Genomic DNA, 24,909 nt, shown 5'->3' with positions numbered 1-24,909 from the left:
AGTATGGCAACAAGCCAGGCAGAAAAAACACCTGTAAATCTCTGATCACTTGCAGGTACAAAAGAAATTATACAAAGGGTTCTCCCACTCTCATTCTATCTCATAGTCATGGCTCAAAAAGAAAGATAAAACTTTGCCCATCTTCCTACACTTAAACAGTAGAAAAAGAAAGAGCAACAGTGAAAACAAAATTTCTTACATTCATTCATGACTAACCTCCAGCAACCGAACCCAGTGCAAACCTGTAGGCTGATTCTGCTATCTGGATGAGAATAGGGCGAGAAACATCACCTGGAGCTTTCTGCAAGGGTAGGATTTGGGGTGGGTTTGGGACAATGAGAAGAATAAAAAAAATTAGACTACCGTTTCACTACAGTGAATCTTATAACCAGCTAGATACACGTAAGTATGTGCAGGATGAAGCCAATGTCAGATACTGCTATGTAATCTCAGTGGTATGTTAGAAAAAAACAAAAAAAATTACTGAAAATTGTAGTTTTACTCCATTTTCTGTGTTTTGCAAAAATGTAACCTGTTATGACTGGAATGGAAAAGACAAGAGCATTGGCTGTTTCCAACACAATTAGACATCCCCAAAGTCAAACAGTGACCCAAATACTTTATGAATAAAGAACTGGCAGACAAATCACCATTTTCTACACCTGGAAACAATTCTATTTTGAAATTCCTGTGTGTGTTAGTATTCAAACTCTGACTGGATTTACATTTAAGAAATGCTCTATGTTCAGAATTGCTTTCTAGTAGCAAAGAGGAATTCCAAGATGGTGGTAGTTTCTTGCACTCTCTTTTCCCACTGTTACCTTCTCTGATAAGGTTGGTTGATACTCTAGGGAATAGGACAACATGGAAGTTTTAATTTCACTACTGAAATCATATTCAATTTTTGTAATTTATTTTTTCAGCTTTTTTTATTCACTGTTATATACTCTACTGATCTACAGCAAATAGCTTGAATTGCCTAAAAATAAATCAAATGTAGCAAAGTAGCTGAAAATCTCACTCCAAGCACCAAGCAGATGACAGTAAAATAAAAGTTGGATGGGAGAGAGTGAAGAGGTACAGCTGATAACTGGGAGGGGGGATGATTTAAACAGGCTTTTTGGGCATTTCCTATCTTTTAAAAAGAGCATAAAGCAGAACAAAGAATACTGAGCAAACATTCAACCCCTAAGCGGAACATTTGAGAGAATGCACGAAGCAGATTATTTCCATCACTGCACTTTTGGCTATCCAACTGCTACCTACTGTAGCTTATGCTACTTAATACATAGTACACAACTGCTTCTCAGCTCTCTTGGAAGGCTTCTAGGAAGAGATGGTCAGCTTTTGGGAGCTAGCTACTTAGAATTCATTGTGACACATCCACAACTTAGGCATTGCTCAAAAAAACCTGGACACTGCATTAGGGCAGTGGGAAGAGAGAGGCGTGCGCACATGCGCACGCACACACACACATGGAGGCCTGGCTCAAGGCCTGTTAGTCCTAAAAATGTAGCCTGCATCAATTCATTGTGGTCAAACCGGCGTCTCTGCACAGACCCAAAGCTCAGAGCAAAAAAAATTTAGTCTCGCAAGATACAAAGCTTGGTTTCCCTTAAACTATGTTTTTCTAAGACTATCTATACCCAAGACTGCGTCAGTTTTTAAAAAGTTGGAAAGACCTACAAAAACGTGATTACAAACTAAAAATCAAGACGCCTATGAGATTAAAAAAAGGAGCTGCCAAGTTTGTTTTTTGCCTCTCACAATGACAAAAGATCATTTTCTGTTAAACCATAGAACAGTCCCATATACTACATCCCCCCCGCCACATAACTTATGAATCCTTCCACACAGAACAGAGTCTTCGTTTTTAAACTGTGATGGCATGCTAAATGAAATTAGGCCTCAATTCAATATTCAGCAGAATGTAAAGCATAGCAGACAGACAACATGCTGAAGACTTGAACACGTACATCTCTCTAGAACAAGGGCTGCCTTTTTCATTTAGCATGCTGGATGCCAGAACTGACATCCCTTCTGAAAGCAGAAAGTCTTCTTTCCTCATTAAAAACTATTTTGAGGGAGTTAATCAGGGAGAGTTAAACTTCTTTAGTAAGTGAACATACATCTTTTTATAAGTGTTTAGATGGCACTTTTGCACTTTTTATTTTACCCTTACAATCAAATTAATCATGCTTCATCTTCTTAACTGGCAAGAGTAAAAAACCAGCAACTTCTTTGGGGGAGGGGACGCAGAGGGGGGTGTTTAAAACGAAGATTCCAACAATACCCCCTGCTCTTTATGCTATAAAGTGCAAAAGAAAGGAAACATGACTAACTCAGTCAAGTCAATGAGAGAGGAGCTCGGCACTGGGAGGGAAGAAGGAATAAAAGTACACTAAAAGCATCATTACAGCTTCTTTTCTTACCTGTCTCTGAGCCTCAGCCAGATTGTAGGGCAATGTTCCCTCCTCCAGAGGAGCAATTCTTTCAATGTCAGCTAATGTCATGCGTCTGTGGAGACCCAGAAAACACTAAACTGAAATTTACATTAAACAGAGGGAATGGGTTTTCAAACAACTCTAAGTTACCTGAACTTTTAGGCAGTGCATTAGAATCTCACTCCTCCACTTCCCACTATTTAAAAAAAAAAAAAAAAGAAAAAAAAATCATTTCTACTTACCCCCGGGGCTCATATAAATCTGCTAACTGAAACAAGATGTCAACTTCCATCGGAGTAACCTGACCAAATTTCTGAGCTGCCAGAACAAACTCCTCTACAACAGAATAGAAATATGAGAGGGGAAAACTAATCAAACCAAAGCAGAACATCCCAAGCATCTCAGAGTCACCATTCATTTTAAAATGAAACCAAGACACTGCAAAATGTGCTCCAGCCACAATGTAAATATATGTTTTAAATACTACATCCAGCATGCAACTAAAAGCTTTCTGGTCGTCAAGCTCAGTGCTATCAGCAGGATTTCAGCTATCTGACATACGGTAACAATCAGTTGTGGGTCAGAGGGAAAAAACAACAACAACAAAACCTCAAACACTGTGGACAAAGATGTGGAACTTTTCATGTATATATTCCAGTAGGCCATATTAATGAAGCTTTGGCGTTGCAGAGAGAATTCTCTATAAAAGCGGTTAGATGGAGCAGATAACATCTTGTTCCAAGCTTGTAGATCAGCTTACTATGCCACCAGTACAAGTTTATGGAATTCTTCAACTACCCTTGAAGGTCAGTTTTAATAGGCTGCCAATTTGGCAGGAGTCCTGGGAAGTTTTTGAAAGCTTCGAATATCTTTACATTCTCTCCTCACCCAGTTTCCCTTCTCCTCCACCCCCATCTTCAGTTTCCTAGGACCTTCTCCTTGGCTGTAACAAAATGGAAAACCTGGAGGGTGGACTAAACAGGAACATGAATGGCTGAAAAATACACCAGAGAGAACTGAAATGCAGGTACAAGTTAGTTTGTTTGACTTAAAAGCATATAGATGAGTTCCTTCCCCAAAGCCAATTCTCCAGGAAAACTTCCCAACTGCACAATTACAACATTTCTACTAACCTTTAGTCACTTCCACATCTTTTCTATTTCCAGCCAGAGTACTGTAGATCTTTCTAATGAGCTCCATGTTGTTAAGGAGAGAATTAAATCCATTAAAATAGGAAAAGCTGACCTGATGGGAAGTGGTACCTCCAGCAGCCTGGAACAGAAAGAGTAAAAGAAGAGGGAAGCAAAGCAGCTCTTTTAAATCTTTTGCAATACTTTAGGATCAAGAACATTTTTGAATGAAGCTTTGAAACAACATTAGTTTATAACAATGATAGTAGCAAGGGATTTTTTAAAAATGCAAACTAAATAGCCATACCAAAGAGTCTTATGTTACTGAAACTAATCACGACCAGAATGTAAGACTCACCCTACCCCTAGAAGCCTAAACAAATACACATGCAGGATTATAACAACATGACCGGTAGTAATTTACAGAGTTCAAGTTTCAATACTATTTTAGCTGAACATGTTTTGCAAGTTGGTTTATTTCTTCTACTGAGAAAATCTTAAAGACTTACAAAATGCAAAGTATATCACCACATAAACTTAAATCAAAACACGTTTTTAAAATGGTTAACCCAAACATTTCAATTCAGAGCACATCATGTTGATTAAATACACAAAGTACATTTAATACAACATGATTTAAGTACAACATTCACAGTGTAGCAGATTTCTGACCACTGAAAAGACCGCCATAGAAGGACCAAACAATTGATTTTGGGTGAGATAATCAAACTCTGATCTTATAGTGAGGAAAAAGGGGGCAAGATGGGGGAGAAATGTCAGAAGCCATCCTCAGGCTATAAAGAATCTCAGAGTTTTGTGGTGTTTCTAAATCCTGCACTCTTTACTGTAACATCTCCGATGTTTTGCCCAGGAGGCAGAGGCATCACAACCACACAACAATCCCTGACAGTCTCTCTTACAAATCATCTAGAGTAGAGGAGACAGCCTGAGCAGGGATGTGTGCTGGAAGATGGTATCCTGCCCTCCTAAAGGACCAGATGTATGGGCCAAACACAGTTTTCTTCAATGGAATCATACAGGGCTACAAGCACTGAATATGGCTCATTATGTAGACAGAATGGGCTAGCTCTGTGCTCCAGCCATTCAGCCTACCTCCTCTGTAGCTAGCCTCTGACACTGGGTTCAAGAAGCACATACAATCCATAAATGAGGAATCTCATGTACCCTAAAAGATACTTTCTCTTCTGAAAAACTAAGGTTTAACTTTATGGTAGAAAATTTCACATAATTATGTAGGCATATAACCCAGAAGAGTTAACAGAGGATAATGAATTGAGTGGTGTTGTAACCCCAGTGAGCACAGAATGATATAAAGTGCTCTAGAAGTACAGATAGATGAGCAGGAAGTAATAAAATGAGTTTCAACCTGGATAAATGCTAACCATGTGTAACAAATGTGAGCTAAATATAAAGTGAATATACTCTGGGCAAAATAATCTTAAAAACTGATATTTAATGCAAGATACACAATCAGAAAATAGTAACTACAAAAAGGAGACTTAACAGCAGTAGTGCACAACATATGACATCAAGTGCCACGAGACACAGAAGAGGGAGAAAATAAAAAGACACACATGAAAGCCACTGTTAGGCTGCGAATGCAGAGGCAATTCTCTCTACATGGCTCTGAAAAGACCTCATCCACAACAGCAGGTTCAGATCTAGGAAATACCACAAAGATATAGGCAAAATTAACCCAAAATTAAGAAATTCATCACAATGCTGGAATCACTGACCCAAGGAAGGTGTGGAAAGTATAGTGTGTGATCAAATCTGACTGGAAAAGTATTGGGGGGAAAAATGTATAATAGGGAATAAACCCAAACTGGTACAGAATAGATTGGATGAACAAATAAAAGTTTCATCTAATTTCTGTTCATTCTATATGGTGTGAAAAGCTCTTTAAACAGCTGCTAGTGACAATTTCCACCTTCCATTGATCCACATACTACACACAACTGTGAGCTGTTGGTGGAACTGTAAACTTACAAAACAAACACTTCAAGAATGATTGCTCAAACCCGGGGCAATGGCTTGTTGGAATAGAGTACAATTTGCCACGCTAGAACAATAAGTTGGTATGACACATCCTGAGGTTGTCAACCATTCAGAAAGCCCATCTATTTGCTTGGGCTTTTGTGTGAAGAATTGATAGTGGGATCTGTGAAGAGAGATATCTTGAGATGAGAGTCTAATTTTGTGTATGTGGCTAATTATATATCTAGTGATGGGCACAGGATGCAAACAGAATAATATATTTGGGGAAGGGACTGCCTCTAACTTCGTATTTGCACAATGAGGACCTTATCTCTAGAACAGTAAAAATAAGCTATGCACAACTTACAGCTACTAGACATTCTTCTACAAATGGTGTCAGCATGTGTGGCCGGATAGTGACCATAATGTCCCTGAAGTCAATGGCAGTGACTCTTCCAGCTTGAGCATTGTCTCGCTGCACAAATGCTTGTTTTGCATGTTCCAACTGTATCTCCTGAAAATACATTAAAACAAAGTTAAATAAGCCTCAAATCTAACTTTGTTATATTTTGCTTTAACTATATTTCATGAACATGTACGTTAAAGTAAAATCCATAGTATACCTGATACTCTACAAAATAGAGTCACATGTCATCCTTCCCTACCGGGACAGTGTTCTGCATGTTATTGTTCAATCCCCTCTATGCACAACAAGTAAGATCTCCATTAATATTTTTCTACATCCCAGATATAAGACCAGGGCTTCTTTTCCCTCTTGGGCTTGTCAATGCAGGTTAGAGCCCAGAGTAGCTAATATGGAATAGCTATAAGTGCAAATAACTATTCTGCACCAACTTCCTGTGAGGACACTCTTAGCGTGGAACAGAAGTGTCCACACAAGGAGTTAGTGAAGAATTGCTATTGGGCTTTAAATTCACACACTACCTTACTTCTCACTAACTTCCCTTTAGGTTCTACAATTCATTTAACAGAGAAACATGACCAAGAGTTTCAACAGACTCGCACTGGTGTGCTCCCCTTTATGTATTTCAATGTAACCAAAAGTGTCGTATCAAAAGCGCATTTATCAGTTTACCGTACGTTTCAGACTAGATCAATCAAATCTTTGTAAAATTATATTGATCTATGTTCAGCTTCCACAAATGATTTCTGTAAGGAGGGGAATAGGAGTATTTCTTCATAAGGCATCTTTATTTATTTATTTTAAAACAGAAGGTAGCTTATTTGTAAAATGCTGTAGTGAAAAAGGTTTAGTAAAATCAAACTAGAAAACTAGTTTAAATGCTTTGCATCACTACACCTTTGTTATTATTTCCAGTGCTACACCAAGCCAGAATCACCTTTCAAGATATCAGTATTAATAATAGATAGATATCAATCACTCAATTTATCTGATAGCAGCACTCAATATTTTCACAGTTTGTGATTCAAATGCACCCAGGGTATGGGGATGGGGAAGAGACAAAACAAGTAACCACTCCAAAAATTGTGTCTTCGCCTACAGTTATCTACATCCTGCTCTTAGCAGCAAACAGATTGTTTTTCCTCCATTCAGTGAAAAACTGGAGGCTTTTATGATTGAACTACACCACTAAAATCCAAACTTAGCATGGGACAAGTTACAAATTCAGACAATGTCAAAGATTTTCGGTCTGTTTTGTAGTAAGTCATGAACACACAGTGACAGTGAAGACACAGACAAGTAAGACTTCCATGTCTGGGATTAATCCCTTTTACTGGAAAAAGGAAAAAAATGCAGATTTTCCAGCAGTTACTACAATGTTATCCCTTCCAGCTTCAAAAAACTCATTAAAATTTATTTTCCCTGGAAGGATATGGCTTGTTTCTAAACCACATCTTAAATGAATTGGTGCAGGGTGCTTTCATAGGTACTGAACTTGTCTTGCAATTGGCAGATGCACTTTATCATCTCCACTATTCACATTTTAAAAAAAGATTTTAAAAAGTCACATTAAACAGACCATGTATTAATCAAGAATCACAAGTATGCTGCTTTAAATGGTGAAATGTCTTCAATGATAAGAAGAGGATATCACTACTTGCCTCATAGGCAACGCCAGCAGTCAGTGTAATAAAGAATAGGAAACAAACAGCAAATACAATATTTGTGCCACCGCCCAAACCAACTTCTTAAATCCTGACCTCATAGTTTCTTAAACAGTTTTAATTTAATTTCTAATCAACATCTTTAGAAATTGTAGCTTGCCTCCAAGTTACAATGAAGCAGGGTAAAAAATGTTAGGCAGAAAAATGAGCACTGCTAAATGTTTCAGTACTCTAATTCACCCACTAAATTATTTAAAAATGTCTGGCTCTAATGAGAAATGCTTATGGGGGTTACAATATTTTAGCCATAAAATTTGAGTTGTTACAATTCCAGGTCTGTCACATTTCCTTTACTCTACAGGTGCTATAATTTAGCTTCAACATTCACTCTGGTTGACAGTGGCCACATCATTTCTCGCTTCAGCCTGGCTGTGATTATCATTTCATTTATTATAACTAGTGTTGAAGCCAGCAGTTTGAGACTATGTAAAGTGGGAAGAGTGCAAGAAAACAAAACTGGTCAGCATGAGGCAGGCAGCAACTTGAAATTCTGCCTCAGATGATGAGCTGGGCATGAAAATTCTTGTACACCTGTTGATCACCACCTGGCTGATGGACAGAGGACATGAACATGCCCATCTTTTTGTATCCATGATAGTAACACCAGGAATTCAGTATCAAAATGAATATCTGGAACATGCTAAAGAGCGTCTATTATCTCTTATTTAATACATTTTAAAATCTTTTTTTTTTAATTCAAGCTACCAAAGAATTTCTGGATTGGGAGAATCCAGCACAGCAGTGCTGCATAAATCAGGGAGCCCTGCCACAGAACGTAGGTACAAACTGCCATAGAGTACGCAGAGCAGGTCCTGACAATGTATACTGAAATGTTAAGGTGGAGCAGAGTGTGCAGGACAGAGTTCCAGCCTGTCCTTACGTATTTCTTTGCTTTCTGATTCTAAATTAGTTCACTGCCAGGGTAGCAGTTTATGCCCTATTTTATAGCCACTGGGATTCTTTTTTAAAAAACAAACAAACAAACAAAAAAAAACATTACAGCAGTACCATAATATTAACGTTTGCATGACAATGCAAACATGGAGAACAAGGCACAATGTCTCAGCCACGGGACTACAAGGCACCATCCATGAGATATAACGACTATATTCCAAGGGCTCGTTTTTCATGAGGCCCCAGGTGACCTACTAATAAGGGTCTCTTATACCATAGTTTCTCAACCTGTGGTACGTGTACCCCTGGGGGTACATGAGACACAGGCAAGGGGTGTCTGGGGAAAAACAGAGTGAAGGGGGCTTCTGGGGAAGCTGGGCGGCAGCAGCCTGCTTCCCACCCGGTCCCAGCTCCCAGGTGGGAGCCCAGTGGCAGCCTGCTGCGTCTCGTGAGCTGGGCTCACAGCTGGGTGGCAGCCACCCGTGCCCCAGCTCCGAGCTGAGGGACAGTCTCCAACGCCCCGGCTTGAAGATGGGCAGCAGCTGCCTGCCACATCCCTGGGTCCCAGCCAGAGCGGAAGCCTCCTCTGCCCCAGCTTGGATTGGGTGGCAGTCGCCACCTCCTGGGCTGGCAGCCAGTGCGGCAGCCGCCTGCAACTTGCCCAGGTGGCAGCCCCTGTCCCTGGCTCAAAGCCCAGTGCCCAGAAAACTTGTCAGTTTCACTGCTTATATAGACAGCCCCAGATTTCACCAGTTACCCTCTTTTCCCCTCTCTCTCTCTCGCCCTCCTTTCCTGTCTCTCTCTCACCCCTTCCTCCTCTCAAATCTATGGCAAAAAATTTGGCGTGGCGCTTTATATTCCCCAGCATTGGCATGCCGCTCAAAGCCTCCTAGCTTTGGCCAACTTCACCTCTAGCCCAGGTACATACTTGAGCTGTGCACTCTTGGTGTAAAGGTGGTAACCCTACCCACACTAGATCTGACATCTGTCATATCACGGCCTTATATACTCAGCCCTTCTTCCAACATATGGCTCACATTAGTCTGTAAATATAAAATCCCCTGGAAAATTGAGTGTTAGGGTACTTCCTAAAATTCAGAAGTTAGGGGGTACTTGCTTCTTAAAAGGTTGAGATACCCTATCTTATACAAACAAATTTCCCTCCTCTTTACCTTGCCAATGCTGCTTCTCTTTGTTCTATTTGCTAAGCAGGTTTAACTAGGGAGAATAATTACCCAACTTGACTAACACAGTAATAGTACAGGGCAAAGCACAAGGCTGACCCCTCACCCCAAGCTCCGACAGGTGGCCAAACAGGGAAGAGCAGGTGACAGCTGTAGGAAGGCACCCTGACTTAACGATGGGGCTCTGTGTGATTAAAGATTTTTCCCCCTGTACAGTTTAGAAACTCTATGGGTATATTTATACAGCAAAGAAAAACCCACAGCTGGCCCGTGCCAGCCAACTAGGGCCAGAATGCGAGCCCAGAAGTCTATACAGCAATGAAACAGCCCCACAGCCTGAGCCCCACAAGCCCAAGTAGGCTGGCATGGGCCAGCCATGGGTTTTTCTTTGCTGCGTAGACATACCCTAACTGGTGTGAGCACATTTTCAAGTCTTGGAGAAAACTATTCACACCATTCCACCCTTATTGCAAAGATTTTAACCACGTTTTTATGACTAAGTCTGAGAAGCATCTGCTTTCACAATTAAATGGAAAGAGCAATTGTCCTCTGTCACTCACAGCCACCAAAATGTCAGCAAAGTGAAGAGGTGGTGGAAAAGCATATTAGGGAATGTTTACCCAATAAAAGTAAAGCTTTGTTATGAAAAACAGCAAACGAAAGCCAGAATTGGCATGTAAACACCATCACATGGAACACACTTGTTTATCATCAGTGCATTTCGTAACCATGTAAAATCCTAATTTCAAAGAAAAGTGTATGTAATCTAGCCATCTCAAAGCCTGAAAGTTAAGACATTTCACAGCATGACTACGTATGCTTCAAAAGTATGCTCAGTAACTGCTAGCATTGATCTGGGAGAAGTGACGGGATATCGAAAAAAGCACAATAGTACCACTGCGATGAGGCTCAGACATGCCAATTGTAAATAAACCTAATTTCCAAATAAAGTTTGCTATTTAATCAAGCTGAGAAACATTTCACATCTTTCAGCCTGGGACACTCCGTACCTCTAAGCAGCACCCTGGAAGCCCCATGTTCAGCACCGTGATATGATTATGATATGTTTGTACAAAGTTTGCCTTTTGAGGTATAATTTTAAAAGTCTTGATCTGTCGAACATTGATATCCTGTTGGATTGTATGTGTTATTGTATCTGAAGCTATGAAGTTTTGCTTCGTATGCGTTACTGAAATATGTTGTGAGGTTGGGAACATCCACAACCAACCTATCAGTTACAACAAAGGACCAGCCAGATATTAAAAGGAATCCACTCTCTCAACGGCTGTCCTAGAGACTTCTGAGAGAAAGCAAATAGGCAATGGAGACTGCCTGTCCAATGGGGCTGCCTGACCCCCATGTCACAGCAAAGATCTTTCTAGCAGCTGGAAGAAGGTATAAAAAGAGAGAGAGAGAGAGAGATCACCACTTGGCCTCTCTCCACCCCCAGCTCAACACCTTACAGCACATCTGGAAGACAAAGACTTTGAACTGAGGAAGGGTGGTCCCAGGCTAGAAAAGGGAGTCCAGTCTGTGTATTGAAGAACTGTAACCTGCTTGTCCCATCTGTGCGGGTGAGACATTGTTTGATTCAACTCTTGTTTAGATTAAAAGTTTAGGATTTAGAATGCGTGTTTATTTTTTATTTTCTTAAGGCAACTATCTCTGACCTTTATGCCTACCACTTATAATCACTTAAAATCTATCTTTTTGTAGTTAATAAATCTGTCTTATATTTTATCTAAAGTGTGTTTTGGTTGAAGTGCTTGGGAAATCTCAGCTCCATTTACAAAGATTAGTATGTGTCCATTCCATACTGAGGGCGTGGAGAACTTATGAACTTGCACTGCCCAGAGGAGCCTTGAGCAGTGTAATACTGTACAGTTCTGGGATGCAAGGCTGGGGACCTGTGGGAATTGGCTGGAGCCTCTCTATTGATGGTTCATGAGCGACTGGGAAATCATTCATGTTACTTAGTTAGGTGTGTCCCTGCCTGTGGATTTCTGTGTAAGTGCAGTGTCTGTCAGAGGTTTGTAGCTTGACATCAGCATCACAATGTCAGAGGCAGCCAAGCTGGTGCATTTGGAGGGCTCAGCAGTCCCACAGTCCGGGTTGCACCCCAGGGACCCTATCACACAGCCTAAGATTGCTTAGTTAACCAAAATATGGGTGAAAATGAGCTATATAAAAAAACTAACTTAATAGCTTCTCAATGTGAAATACCTACCCATTGAACACTAGATTAGAGTTTCTGTAATCCCTACACATACCTTAAAAAAGTTTATCCCTCAGTGATAGGATTCTGAATTTCTACAAGCTACAATAAGTATTTATGCAAAATTAATTTGAACATGGCCGCAGGCACCCTGGCACCAGAGTTTTAATGACAGGATTTCCCACCTAGAATTTCACCTCAGCTTTCCCAAGCAGCTCATTAAAAACATAATTCATTTTCCAGTTATGTGGAGATTTAATGTTCAGGTATGACTGATATTTCCAATTGACTTGCATTCATTAGATGCAAAACAATCCTTTCCACTGCAGCGGATTGTGAGGTCCCATTTACAGGTATTATCTCATCAACTAGCGTGCCAGAACTGACCAAAATCTTAGCTAACATTTAAATGTGTTTGACAGACCTATATATTAGCAAACACAGCATCTGATCTATCAATCGATTTTAAACTCTGGGGTTGGGTTTGAGATTGTTGTTCTTGAATCAGATCATAGTATTTAAGTCCTGTCCAACTCATGAAGGACTATCTCACAGAGGAAGCTCTTTAATTGTTTAGAGCAGTGATATGCCGACAGACTTGGGAGCCACAAGTGTCTCTTAAATCTGTCTCCTGCAGCTCTTCGCAGCACATGATAATAAAACATGATATGATTTAATTATTAACCAATCAGGATGGTTTTACTACGTTATTAACCAACTGTAGAATATTTGGTCACTTATTTTACTGATAGAATAATATACATATAAAATAGTAGATGAAACAATGAATCCACACTACTGTGGCCCTTTTGAGTAATGCGGATTGCTAGTTTGGCTCCTGAATGACTGAGGTCTGAGTATCACTGGTTTAGAGCAAGAACAGATCTCAATTCCTCTTGCATACAGAATAAAACTTGTTGTTTAAATGTTCATCTAGCTTCCTTATGTCCAAAATGAAAATGCATTCATCTGCTCTAACAGAACATGAATATGGAAAAAGTGTGTGTTCCACAGCAATGGGAAGGGGTAGATGGCAAGAAATATGAACTACTTTTAATCTACTTAGTTTATTTCATTAAAAACCAGCAAGCAGTGCTTTATTTACAAAACAGTACCTGCAGTGCATTAAGGAATCCATCTGGTCCAAGTTAAGGGCAATACAAAAAGTATTCACACACCAGGAGTGCAAAGAGGTAACTTGGCATCTACTGTGGTATCCTGCTGCCTAAGGTCCAAGGTCTAGATGTCAGACCAAGGAGACTGACTCTCATAGAGAGAGAATGTCAGGAGGAAAAGCGGAGTACCAAAGGTTATGAAATTCAAGCCAAGATTTCTACACATGAAGAGTAACTCAAATTTGTGCCAAGAATAGTTTCTGCCAGAGCTTCAGCATTTACAATGTAAGGACACAATGCTGTAAGGCAAAGGATAGCACTGATGTCATATGCTTCAATGATCTATAACTACACGAACTGGGTAACTAGATATACCAATTGACTACAATTACACCAGTATCACAATTAAGTTGAAATTGAATGGTATGTTTCAGTAAAATCCCAGGACTTCTGATCACCTGGAGCCCACCTGAGGCCTCCAAGAAATATGGTGGCAACTTTACCAGCTACCTCACCCTCATCCCGGATGCCTCCCAGCTGTCCAGAGAACAGCCAACGTGACATCTTTACCCTGCTGCACATCAAAACCCCTGCTGCAATCACAAAGAGCCATATCATCAGGCTGGCCACAACCCAGGTAGAAGAAGAAAGGGAATAGACAAAATGCATCTTTATAGGCCAGCACAGTGCTAAGCTGGAGGTGGAAAGAAAGAAATGTGAGCGGGGGCAACAGGGGAACAAACACAGAGATTAAAGAGAAAATATCCAGGAGGAGGATAGAATATTCAGAGGAGAAGAGCAATTAATGTAGGCTATGAAGATGAGGGTCCCAGGGGATTTTTTTTTTTTTTTTTAAAGAAGTGGAGCTCAAGGGGTGAATAACTACAACACAGGAGTAGGGTGAGAGAAAATGGCAGATTTTGAGATGTGGCCTGGAGTTTAAAGTGTGGGCACCATCCCTATACTGTGGTTAAGATGAAATACAATTAAGCATTAAATGCCCATTAAAAGTTTGGTTTTTGGACTGCAGATGAGATGGGAATGGTATTGACTAAACAGCATCAGTAACACGCCAAGCAACAGAAACACATGGGAATATAATTTAGTATGAGCCTATTTTTTCCCCCTTTTTTATATAGCTAAGTAAATTTTAGGGTTTTTGAAAGACACCTGTTTCCAGTGCTGTCAAACAACTATTCTATTCACACAGAGGTCCACCATGAAGCGTTCCAGCCCTATCACAAAGCTGTGCATGGACCTGCAGCAGAAGGGACCCCTTCCTCACCAGAGTAGCAAAGCTCCATTTCACTTTCCATGCCCATTCAGTCCATGAGTTCTACCAAGTGCCATTGTGACTGTCAGTCGTTAGAGGGACCAGATAGGTGAGGTAACATCTTTTATTGGACCAACTTCTGTCCAATAAAACAGAAGGTGGTCCAGTAAAATACATTACTTTGCACACCTTGTCTCTCTAATATCCGAGAACCAAGACAGCTACAACTACACTGCATACGACGTCAGTCATTATGGTATTTTTGTGATGTAGACATTTGCTTCTTAGGAACTGGGAGCCTTTTCACACAGGCTATCAAAGCTTTTCAATTTGAAGGGCACTTGATCACTTTAGAACCAGGTAGAATTGCACTGGTGACATAGAGGCGAGACTCCACACCCAATTATCAATCCAGGCACCCTCTTATAGAATCTGAGTATTTCTTCACATCTCCAAATAAGAAGCCAAACTAAGCAAGATTAGAGGATACAGGACCAGGATGTTACAGACTACCAAAGTCAGCATACATGTCTATCCTAGGTACTTAGCAATAATAGTCATTATTAAAACTAAGAGAATATGATTGCATTTATGATCTCCTACATCCTCTTCAGACAAAGAGTTAATTAGGCTCTGTTTCACAAAGTCAATTTGAAGCATTTGTCTCAACAGCATCATCTTAATTATTCCTCATCAAAATGATACTACCTCCTACTGTGAACTAACTTCCTTGTATAAACAAAAAAATAAAAAAAATACAACCTTGTGATCTTGAAGTAGGCTCCTATTTAAAAACTCTTGTGTAAAATCTTATACCGGCACTTAGTACGTTCAAAATGGATACAAGCAACGCATCAATGCATTTCATTTCATTTTATTTAAACAAGCATTAGCATTTTTTAAAAAACATTAATTGATTTTTCATTTGTATGATACAATAGAACCTCAGAGTTACAAACACCAGAGTGAGGAACTGACCAGTCAAGCACATACCTCATTTGGAACCAGAAGTACGCAATCAGGCAACGCAGCAACAGAGATTTTAAAAAAGCAAATTCCATTCCCGAGGTGTTCGTAACTGGGGTTTCTACTTTATTTTGCTTTATGTAGCAATATACCCAAAACCATAGACATGAAAGGATTCCCTCCAGAGAAGATAGCTTCTATTGATTCTCCATGCAGCACAGGAAAAAATAAATAAAATTTTCTACCTGCTGCACTATTTGGTTATAGAATCATAGAATCATAGAATATTAGAGTTGGAAGGGACCTCAGGAGGTCATCTAGTCCAACCCCCTGCTCAAAGCAGGACTAACCTCAGCTATATCATCCCAGCCAGGGCTTTGTCAAGCCTCAGCTTAAAAACCTCTAAGGATGGAGATTCCACCACCTCCATAGGTAACCCATTCCAGTGCTTCACCACCCTCCTAGTGAAAAACTTTTTCCTAATGTCCAACCTAGACCTCCCGCCCTGCAACTTGAGACCATTGCTCCTTGTTCTGTTATCTGCCACCACCGAGAACAGCCTAGTTAGTAAATGGTATCAATCAACCATTTGCGTAAGAGGTCTGTAGCAGATGGAATACCATTACTGTATTTTACTACTAAAATCATACAAATTTGGTATCAATAGAATTTTGATAAATCAAAAAAATTGCCTTAATATCCATTTTGCAAAGCAAGTTCAAAATGCACAATACTTGGTAAAAACATCTACTGTTATTTAACATACTTGGATTCTCCTAGTGAAAGATGTTCTATAGTTTATAAATATCTTGATGTCTGGGTCTTAAACCTCATGTCTCAAAGACTAGCCTGAAACAGTGAGCCCAACCCACTAAAAAAAATATTCATGCCACACTCAAGTGCCAAAAAAGTAAAAACTTCCTAGATTCAGCAATTTTACCACAAGCAGATCATATCTGCCAATGCATGAGTTCTAAAATCCAGCCTTCTGACAGTAATAAGAGCCTAAACACAGCACTGTTGGCTATGTTGCCAAAATGGTATTCGCCAAATTTACAAGCAACTTGATTCTTGTACATTTCTTATTACTAATTGAGAGAGACAAGGCAATTACCTGTAATATCTTTCGGAGCTCTTACTGTATTAAATTTATGTATCATTGTGGGCCAGGGATTGATGTAATTCCTCAAGGAACTAAGAACAGTGACTGATTGATTAGATAAATTCACTCAGGTTGTAACACCTCTAGAGCAGGAGTTCTCAACCGGGGTACATGTACCCCTAGTGGTACTCAGAAGTTTTCCAGGGAGTACTCAATTCATCTTGATCAGTGTTTCTCAATCTGGGGGATTGCAGACCGCAGGGGGCGGGGGGAAAGGCTCATGGGACAGGTTAAGGGGAGTTGTAAGTTCAGAGCCAGCATTATGGGGTGGCAAGCAGGGCAACTGTCTGGGGTTCCATGCTACAGGTGGGTCCCCAAAGCTAAGTTACATGCTTCAGCCCCGGTGTCTGGGGCTTGAGCTTCGGGCAAAGCTCACAAGTGAAAAACTGGCTCAAGTATTGCACTGAAACAGAAGTACCATATTTATATTCCAGTCAATTTATTTTATAATTATATGGTAAAAATGAGAAAGTAAGCAATTTTTCAGTACGTGTGTGCTGTGACACTTCCGTATTTTTATGTCTGATTTTCCACGCAAGTAATTTTTAAGTGAGGTGAAACTTGGGGTATGCAAGAACAAAGACTCCAAAAAGGGGTACAAGTAGTCTGGAAAGGTTGACAACCACTGCTCTAGAGACGTACCACCACCTGGAGGCTCACATATACTAGTTCAAACTGGATTCTCTGGAGACTAACAAAGAAAGGACTTTTAGATAGATAGCCTGAGTTTAAATTGACTCGGTCTTCTTTCTGAACCGGCAAACCAACAAGACGTTCCTTCCCAAGAAGGATTCGTGTCCCTTCTTTGGACAGATTAGGACATTTGCCTACTGAGGACCTATAAGACTGATGAATGACCTCTGGTAAGCATTTAGCATACGTGTAGGAACCTATTTTTTTTAAAAAGGTTTTCTCTGGAATGCATTCACTTTAAGAATAAATGTGCTTGCCTGTAAAGGGCTCTGTGGTAACTGCAGGTAATTATGCTGTTTTAAGCCTTTGAAGAGAAAGCAAAGCACAGACACGGACCCGTTTAGGCAATCTGGCAGCATCAGTGTAGGCAGTGAATTATGCAGCATGAAAAAATCTCAATCAGAAGTGGGAGAGATGCAGGTCTCTACCCAAGAGAGGTGATGGCGGAGGAGCCAGAAGTCTAGAGTGGGTGCTCTCAAGGGACTACAGATGCAGTTGCCCTGAACTGTGAAACTCAAACCTTTTTGCACTAAACCCACCAATAAGAATTGGGTGAACTCCGCATACGTCAGGTGTCTTTTTCGATCTTTTCCAAAATGCAGCCGTACAAACTCTGAATTCCAGTTAAATGGAATGTGCTGATGAATTGTGGTCTGACCAAAAACTTGCTTGACATCCTCTAGAAAAAAAGAAAAAGAGAACTAATTAAAAATACGGAATCACACATAGAAAACTAGTACTAGCTTTTTCTAATAGGAAAACAACATTATTCACATGGGAGATTACCCTATAAAGGTATTAAGAAGCTTAGATTTTTTTGATTAACTAAATCATAAGACTAGAAAAACCTATCCACTCTCACAAAGAAACCTCAGTTTTCAAGTACAATGCATCATAAAACAAGATCCCAAAGAAGCTTTTTAATTATAAAGTCACATACTGACAAACTTTGTTTAAAAAAAAGAGAACCAAGTACACACTTCATTGTTTCAAAATGGTCTCTGTCAGGAAAGATTAAGATTAACTGAAATTCTATGTAGAAGATGACAAAAGTTAACCCGTTTTCAATGGAGTCTTTTAAAGCTGTTAAGAGCAAAGGGTTTTTGGATTAGTCTACACTTCCTAAAAGTAGTATTATTCAGATTGTATTCTACTTTCAAAGAAACGTAGCTACAAAAATACCAATATTTCAAGATCCAGTTTAGTAGTCAGCTAGTCCTGTAAACCAGAAAACGTATGTATAAAAACAAACTTTAGCTTTTGAAATCTCTGGTTTCCTATTAAAAAATGTTAATATGACCACTAAGTACTTGCTTAGGACCTGATCCTGCAAATTCTGACTACCAGGTGCATTCCTTACTACAATAAATCAGTTTATTAGCAAACACACACAGTTGAAGGAATTTTTTAGATAGTGTAAGGTATCATTAACTGATTTAGGAATGGGTTATCGGAATGAAGAATACCAATTGGAAGATTACTTGTTATACAATGCAACATAAGGGCAGTGGATTGCTGGAATCTAATTTTATATATTCTAGCTAATGAGCACAATAATAGGTATGAAAAGTTACATGTATTTTAGATGTAATGATGTGAGAAACTCCTTGGACTTGATTGTGACTCTGAGGGACCAAAAGATTCCATCTTGAATTTTTAGTCCTAGAAGAATTTGTCATTACTTGAGGTTTAGAACTAGGCAGATTACCCAGGATCTTTGATAACTAAAGTAGAGGAAACAGAATCCTCTACCTCATTCTTCCTGAGGAACTGGGTGGGTGTCTTTAATGTCCAGAAGATGACTTAACTGTTTCTGCTACTGAATCCTTTTCCAAGAGGAGGGAGAGAGAAAAGGAGAAGGGAGCCATTGAGGAGTTGGAGAAAGATGAGAAAACTATTGTACAGGATATTTAAAACTATTATTATGGAAGGGTTGATCTGATCTATTGATCTGAAGTGGCTTCCTGCTATGCTCCCTAACAGAGACTGCTTAGACACACTGAAGCCCAATTAATTCCTCATGCCAACTGCTCTAAAAACAACATTTTAGATTCTCCTCAGAGTTATCCTCAATCTGCACTCAAAAAAGTCCATTCCCAATGCTCCCTCCTTCCCCTTGATCTTGCCTGGCTCTGAGGACATTAACAAAGATCTTAGTAGTGGCAGAAGCAGCAATCCACAAGGAAATCATCATCATCATATCTTACACAGCACTTTTCATCCATACCACTGAAAAGTCCAGGTGATACCCATTAAGAAGAACTGTCTTGGTGAGGGGTCTGTCAGCCATTTGATATACAATACCCAAGAGATTTGTGCCTCTCTCAGATGAGATTTATGGTTGGCATGGAAAAGAGCTCCCCTCTCTGACTCCTTCTTCCAGGTGGGAGAGACATTAAGAAGAATTGGATGAATAACTGATTTCTCAATCTGCTGGCAGTTTTGAAAAAAAAAAAAAAAAAAAAAATATATATATATATATATATATATATATATATATATATATATATATATATATATATATATATAGGCTCAGGTCAAACCAAATTTGAAATTTGAAAATTCTGAAACCATTCCATTTCAGGTCAAATAAAATGTTTCATCCAATCCAAAAAATTTCATTTACAGGTATTTTTAAAAGAATGGAGTCACAAAAGGACCAGGGGAACAGATGATGGAAATAGATTTGGAGGCAGTGGTGCCACCTCCTTATAAGCTTTAGCTCAGTGGTTAGGGTATTTACCAGTGATGTGGGAAACCCAGGTTCAATTTCCTTCTCTGCATGGTGTGGGACAGGGATCTGAATTTGGGCCTACCACACTGGAGGAGAATGCCCGAATCACCAGGCTATGGCATATTCTGATGTGGGTTTCTCTCAGGTGTCTCCTGCTGAAGCTCTTCCACTGTGTCATTTGGGCAGAGAGAATGACTCTGTGGCCTGGTGTTCAAGAAATTCACCTGAGAGGTGGGAGACCCAAATTCACATCCTTGCTCCAACAAACATTTAAAATGCATTTACTATTCACAAAAAAAAAAAAAAAAAAAAGCCCAGATCTACCTGGGAGCCTTCTTCAACACAGCAGAAAAGAAAATTAGCCTGAATCAAGGGTACATAGCAAAGATATTTTCCCAGACTACAGCTCTTCAGATACTTTAACCACCTGGGGTCAGATTTATAAAAGGCATTTATTTGTGTGTTTAAATGGGATTTTCAAAAGCTCCTAAAAACCATTGAAAATGAGTTTTGGGACCTAGAGGCTTTTGCAAACTGCAATACACACCTTATTAACTTTAAAATTCTTGACCTGAGAGTCCTCCATCATCTGGGACTGTTGACAGTGGTACTAAAACTGGGTCCATGGGAGAGACTCCACTGTGTACTACTACTTCTTTCCTAAATGGGATCATTACTTTCATCTTTTATCAGATCCCATTTGTGCAGATCTGGAGGTCATGGTGGTGGAAGAAGAACGTAAAACTTTCCCCACAGGATAGATTGATTTAAAGCAAAGCAATTTAAATCACCAATTTTAATCATGATTTAAACCAGCAAACAGGAAACCTTGATTTAAATCATCAGTTTTAATGGTGTTTTGCATTTGTATTTTTAGTGATTTTTCTAATGAAAGGTTGAATCTCAACCAGTGAGACTATAACATGTTGAATTGCAACTAAACATAGCCTTTATACTAAATTTGGTGCTTCTTTTTGTTAACCAGGAGGATATGCTATATTGATAGATATTTATTTAAACAATTATATAGTATAATTTATACTTATTCATTCTCAACTTTTACATGTTTTCTTATGTTAAAAAATGGTGAAATATGCACATCTTATTTACTAGATGAGAATTTTTTACTTGTAATTCGTGTGAGGTTCCATTTGGATGGAAATTTAAATTCCACTAAAAATGCCCCAAAATTTTTTAAAAAATAAATAAATAAAACTTCCTTAAAAGTGTTGGATACATAAGAAAAAACATGATAAAGTTTATCAAAACATGTTTTACATTTTAAACCAAATGATCTATTGAACAAAAAGTAGTATTATCTGTAGTTAGTGACCTGAACAGATTGTTTGTTACTGGTCACCATGTCCTTTCAAGAGTTTAGAACTAGCAGATCTCATCCTCTCACACCTAGTTTTAATTCATAGATTAGACGAGGAAAACAAGCTTTCCTGCTTTTTCAACTCCCAACTGGTTTCTTAACTTGGAACGAACTAATCATTGAACTGAACTATTAGCACAAACTGAAATGAAAAAAATATTTTCTCTGCCTCCACAGGAGAGACGACTACAGTCAAATGCTGATTTAGCACTTCAACAAACTCTGGTTCAAGGTGCTTAGCCAGTGATAAGTTTAGTGGTTGGACTTTCTTTAAAAGTTGGCAGAAAATTTTATTTTTATTTAATTGAGATGATTTCCATAGATCATAGCAAGTTTAGGCCTTAACATAGACTGTCAATTTCAAATGTAATTTTAAGTAGATTCATTTTTAAAAAATCTGTATTGAATGTAAGATTTTAAACTCTGATTAAAAAAAAAAATCAGGTTTTGTCCACCCTGTTTTCCCATCAGCCTGACCCTAGTTAACCGGGGTTATCCCAGCAGCCACTGAGAACTAAACATCCAGAAGCCACTTTCAAAGCCTGTAATAGAGCGAAGGAGAATTTTCTCATTAACTGAGACAAATGCCTCACCTTAGACAGCCCCTCCCAGCAAGCTTATATTTTGGCTTGTCAGTTAGCATCCTCCAAGCAAAAATTCCACTCTCAGGGCAACCAGAGGGAAACTGGATGGGTTCATAGGGAGGTCTCATCCCTTTTCCAAGTGCATTTTATTAGGGCCATATCCCACTGAAACAGAAATTGGGCTGCAGCTCCTCTGTGGAGATTTTATAAAGTTTTTGTTGTTGCATTTTGAGCCTAGTTTACTTCTTTTAAAAACTATCTTGGTCTCTTCAGGCAGGCAAGCTGATGAAACAGCTGCCTCCTTCAGCTAAGAACCACTTTATCTTCCAAAAGGATATGGATGTTCTCAAACCGGTCCTGGGATTCACTCCTATGTCAGTCTCCTGTTTGTACCAATTAGGATATCACCAAGCTTTTTCCTATTTTCTTACCCATCCCTCCTCCCTCCAGGAAGAGACTAGTATTGTTTGCATGTGATGAGGGAGTAGCGTACGTGTATTATGATGTAATAGCGTACATGAGGTAGCTAATATGAGGTAAGATCTAGTGACGACATGGCAGTTTGTAGCTCTTATGCCTGTTAGCAGGTTGTGGTAAAGATGATGGGTTGCCTAGGGTTTACCTCATGAGAACACGTGTAAGCTACTAACTGCCTTGCCTTCACTAGGATTTTGCCTCATGTGTTAGCTAACTAGAAGCAATAATACACTTTTTCCCCCACTGAAAATGCACCCACGGACTCCTTCTTTGTGGCCTAACAGAACAATCTCAACTCAAGAAAATGACAAAAAAGGAGGGGTAAGAAAGAAAATTATTTCAAGTCTGAAAGTATGCTTCCTAGTGATTTGTATTGCACCTTAACATGAAGGTGCTGGGCAAATTACAAACACCTAAATAACTTACAGCAAAGGAATTGAAAAGCTTTATAAAAAGTATTGGGAAGAAAACAGTATCAAAATTAAGACATACACCCTAATATTTTTGTTCTATTACTTACTTGTATTCATGGGTATGTGTATGTACTGTACTGCCCCAGGAATTCAGATAAATACAAATATTCCTCCAAATAGCCAAAATAGCTAAAGCAGAAGAGGTAAATATGATTTCTTGCTACACTTTGGTGAGATCTGAGGTGCTGCCCCAAACAAACTTCAATATTTGGTTAGCTGTTTAGTACAATAGGCAGAGAGCTTCAATATTTGACCATTTAAAAATGATGATGTAAACTGACGTCAATGTGTTTCTGAAACTAACACCGGGTGCTTTTCTGACTGTGTGCATGTTGGATTATATGGTGGCAGCTAGCTGACTGGAAGATTGTTATGAGACATGGTACCCCCTTTGCCCAAGACTTTTTACACATGCAGTATGCTTCCTTCTCATCACTAGTCATGGTTCACAAACTTCTATAAATGTTCAGTGGACTGGATGTTAAATTCTTCCTTCACTACACTTATCACTCACTCATCTAGAACAATTTCACTGATTCACATCCTTATCTGTAGTCTTACTGTCTGATTTAGATACTAAGACCGTTCATGCTCCATGAACAAATTTACAATGGTTTGGCCTGTGATTTAACTGTCAAAAGGTACCAAAACATTTACTACAACTCACTCCAAGCTGTTCTTCAGTTCAAACTGTACTCTTCCCTTGTCTTCTAAATCCAGCATTACAACAGAAGGTGGTCACTTTTAAAATTTAATTTTGCTTCAAACTTTAAGGCAGCATTCTACAAACTACACCAAAGCAAGCGAACAAAATACAAATAAAGGTGAATTAAAAGAGCACATTTATGCCCTACTGGTAACTTTAGAAAAGTCTTTTTCCACATTTTTCTCAACTTTTAAAAAGCCATTATCTGGTCAAATTTCACCCTCAATTTGGATTTTATATAAATAGGCTTTTAGAACAAAATTTCAAGAATTCCAGCAGAAGCAGGACTTTTTGTTTTCTTCTTCATTTTAAAAAGAAAGTATTCACCTTGCAATGTGTGGAACAGAAATATTTCAGCATCGTGCTACTACACGAAAATCTGGAAAAATTAGTAAAAACTGACTATGACCAACTAGCACATTTCTATTGCCCAAACAGAGAGCTGTTAATCAAACAAAAAGCATCAGCAGTGGCAAGGAGAACATTCTAAGTTTTCAGTTTTAGTAACCCATGGTGTTATTTGTAACAGATGAATTTATTTTACTAAAATTTGAATTTTAACCTGTAAATGTCTAAGTTTGTCAAGTAGACACTGAAAGATCAAACTTCTTCAATGGCATGTTGTCTGCCTTTGCACCCCTTTCAGTTGAAAAATCTGGTTCAAACTGGTTTGTGATTCAAGTAGGAAACCTAACAGAAGTACTTTTAAAGGACCAAAATATTAAGCGAATCTTTTTTGAACCAAATAGACTTTGCTGAAATCTATTGCAGATACTGAAACCTAGATACATTATATTAATATTTAGAATATGCATGTACATTTGTTTACCATGAACACTAGTTATAGTTGCAAAATATTAAGAAAGTGTATTGTAGAATGATCTCACAGTCTGTTCACATGGTAAAAAGCATTAATTTAAGAATTATCTATTTCATAGCTTTAAATGTTCAAGTTTTGAAAGAATATTCATAATTAATAATATAGTTCTGGGTGTACTAAATTAACACTCAAATGTCAGCTCCTTTCTTCTGAAGATCTTCCATATGTTAGAAATAATGAACAAATTACTTGCACATGCCATAAAGCTAGAGCTTATTACTAAAAATTCTCTGGGCTATAATTCCTAAACATCACTGTATTAAATGTGAAAAAGACTTCTCATATCAATCATTTCTTCCATGGGTGGAGTTGAGGGGGGGGAGAGGCATGGGAGCAGGAACGGGGCGGGAGACGGGCAGCTGCTGACAGGGTCCTGGCTGGGAGTGAGGACCAGCCGGGAGGCAGGTGGCTGCAGCCTGCCTCCCAGCTGCAAGCGGGAGGGAGGCAGGCAACTG

At 39.1% G+C, this 24,909-nt stretch overlaps 1 protein-coding gene across 4 annotated transcripts in view; it reads right to left on the bottom strand.

Moving 5' to 3' along the window:
• SLC25A13 (solute carrier family 25 member 13) overlaps nt 1–24,909 on the bottom strand; it is a 124,596-nt gene that overhangs the window by 38,616 nt on the left and 61,071 nt on the right. For all 4 annotated transcript variants that reach the window (XM_067562152.1, XM_067562155.1, XM_067562157.1 and 1 more), the window contains 6 exons: nt 17,762–17,901; nt 5,940–6,086; nt 3,578–3,716; nt 2,687–2,780; nt 2,433–2,517; nt 217–301 (listed from right to left, as the gene is read on the bottom strand). In XM_067562152.1, the coding sequence (XP_067418253.1) occupies nt 217–301; nt 2,433–2,517; nt 2,687–2,780; nt 3,578–3,716; nt 5,940–6,086; nt 17,762–17,901 (690 nt within the window). The remainder of the gene's footprint in view (nt 1–216; nt 302–2,432; nt 2,518–2,686; nt 2,781–3,577; nt 3,717–5,939; nt 6,087–17,761; nt 17,902–24,909) is intronic.

Source organism: Emydura macquarii, unplaced genomic scaffold, assembly GCF_026122565.2.
Source record: "Emydura macquarii macquarii isolate MOO-44397 ecotype Brisbane River unplaced genomic scaffold, CSIRO-AGI_Emac_v2 contig_2422, whole genome shotgun sequence".
Classification (NCBI taxonomy): domain Eukaryota; kingdom Metazoa; phylum Chordata; order Testudines; family Chelidae; genus Emydura; species Emydura macquarii.
Note: the sequence above shows the minus strand (reverse complement) of the source record. Positions and strands in the feature narration are given on the sequence as shown.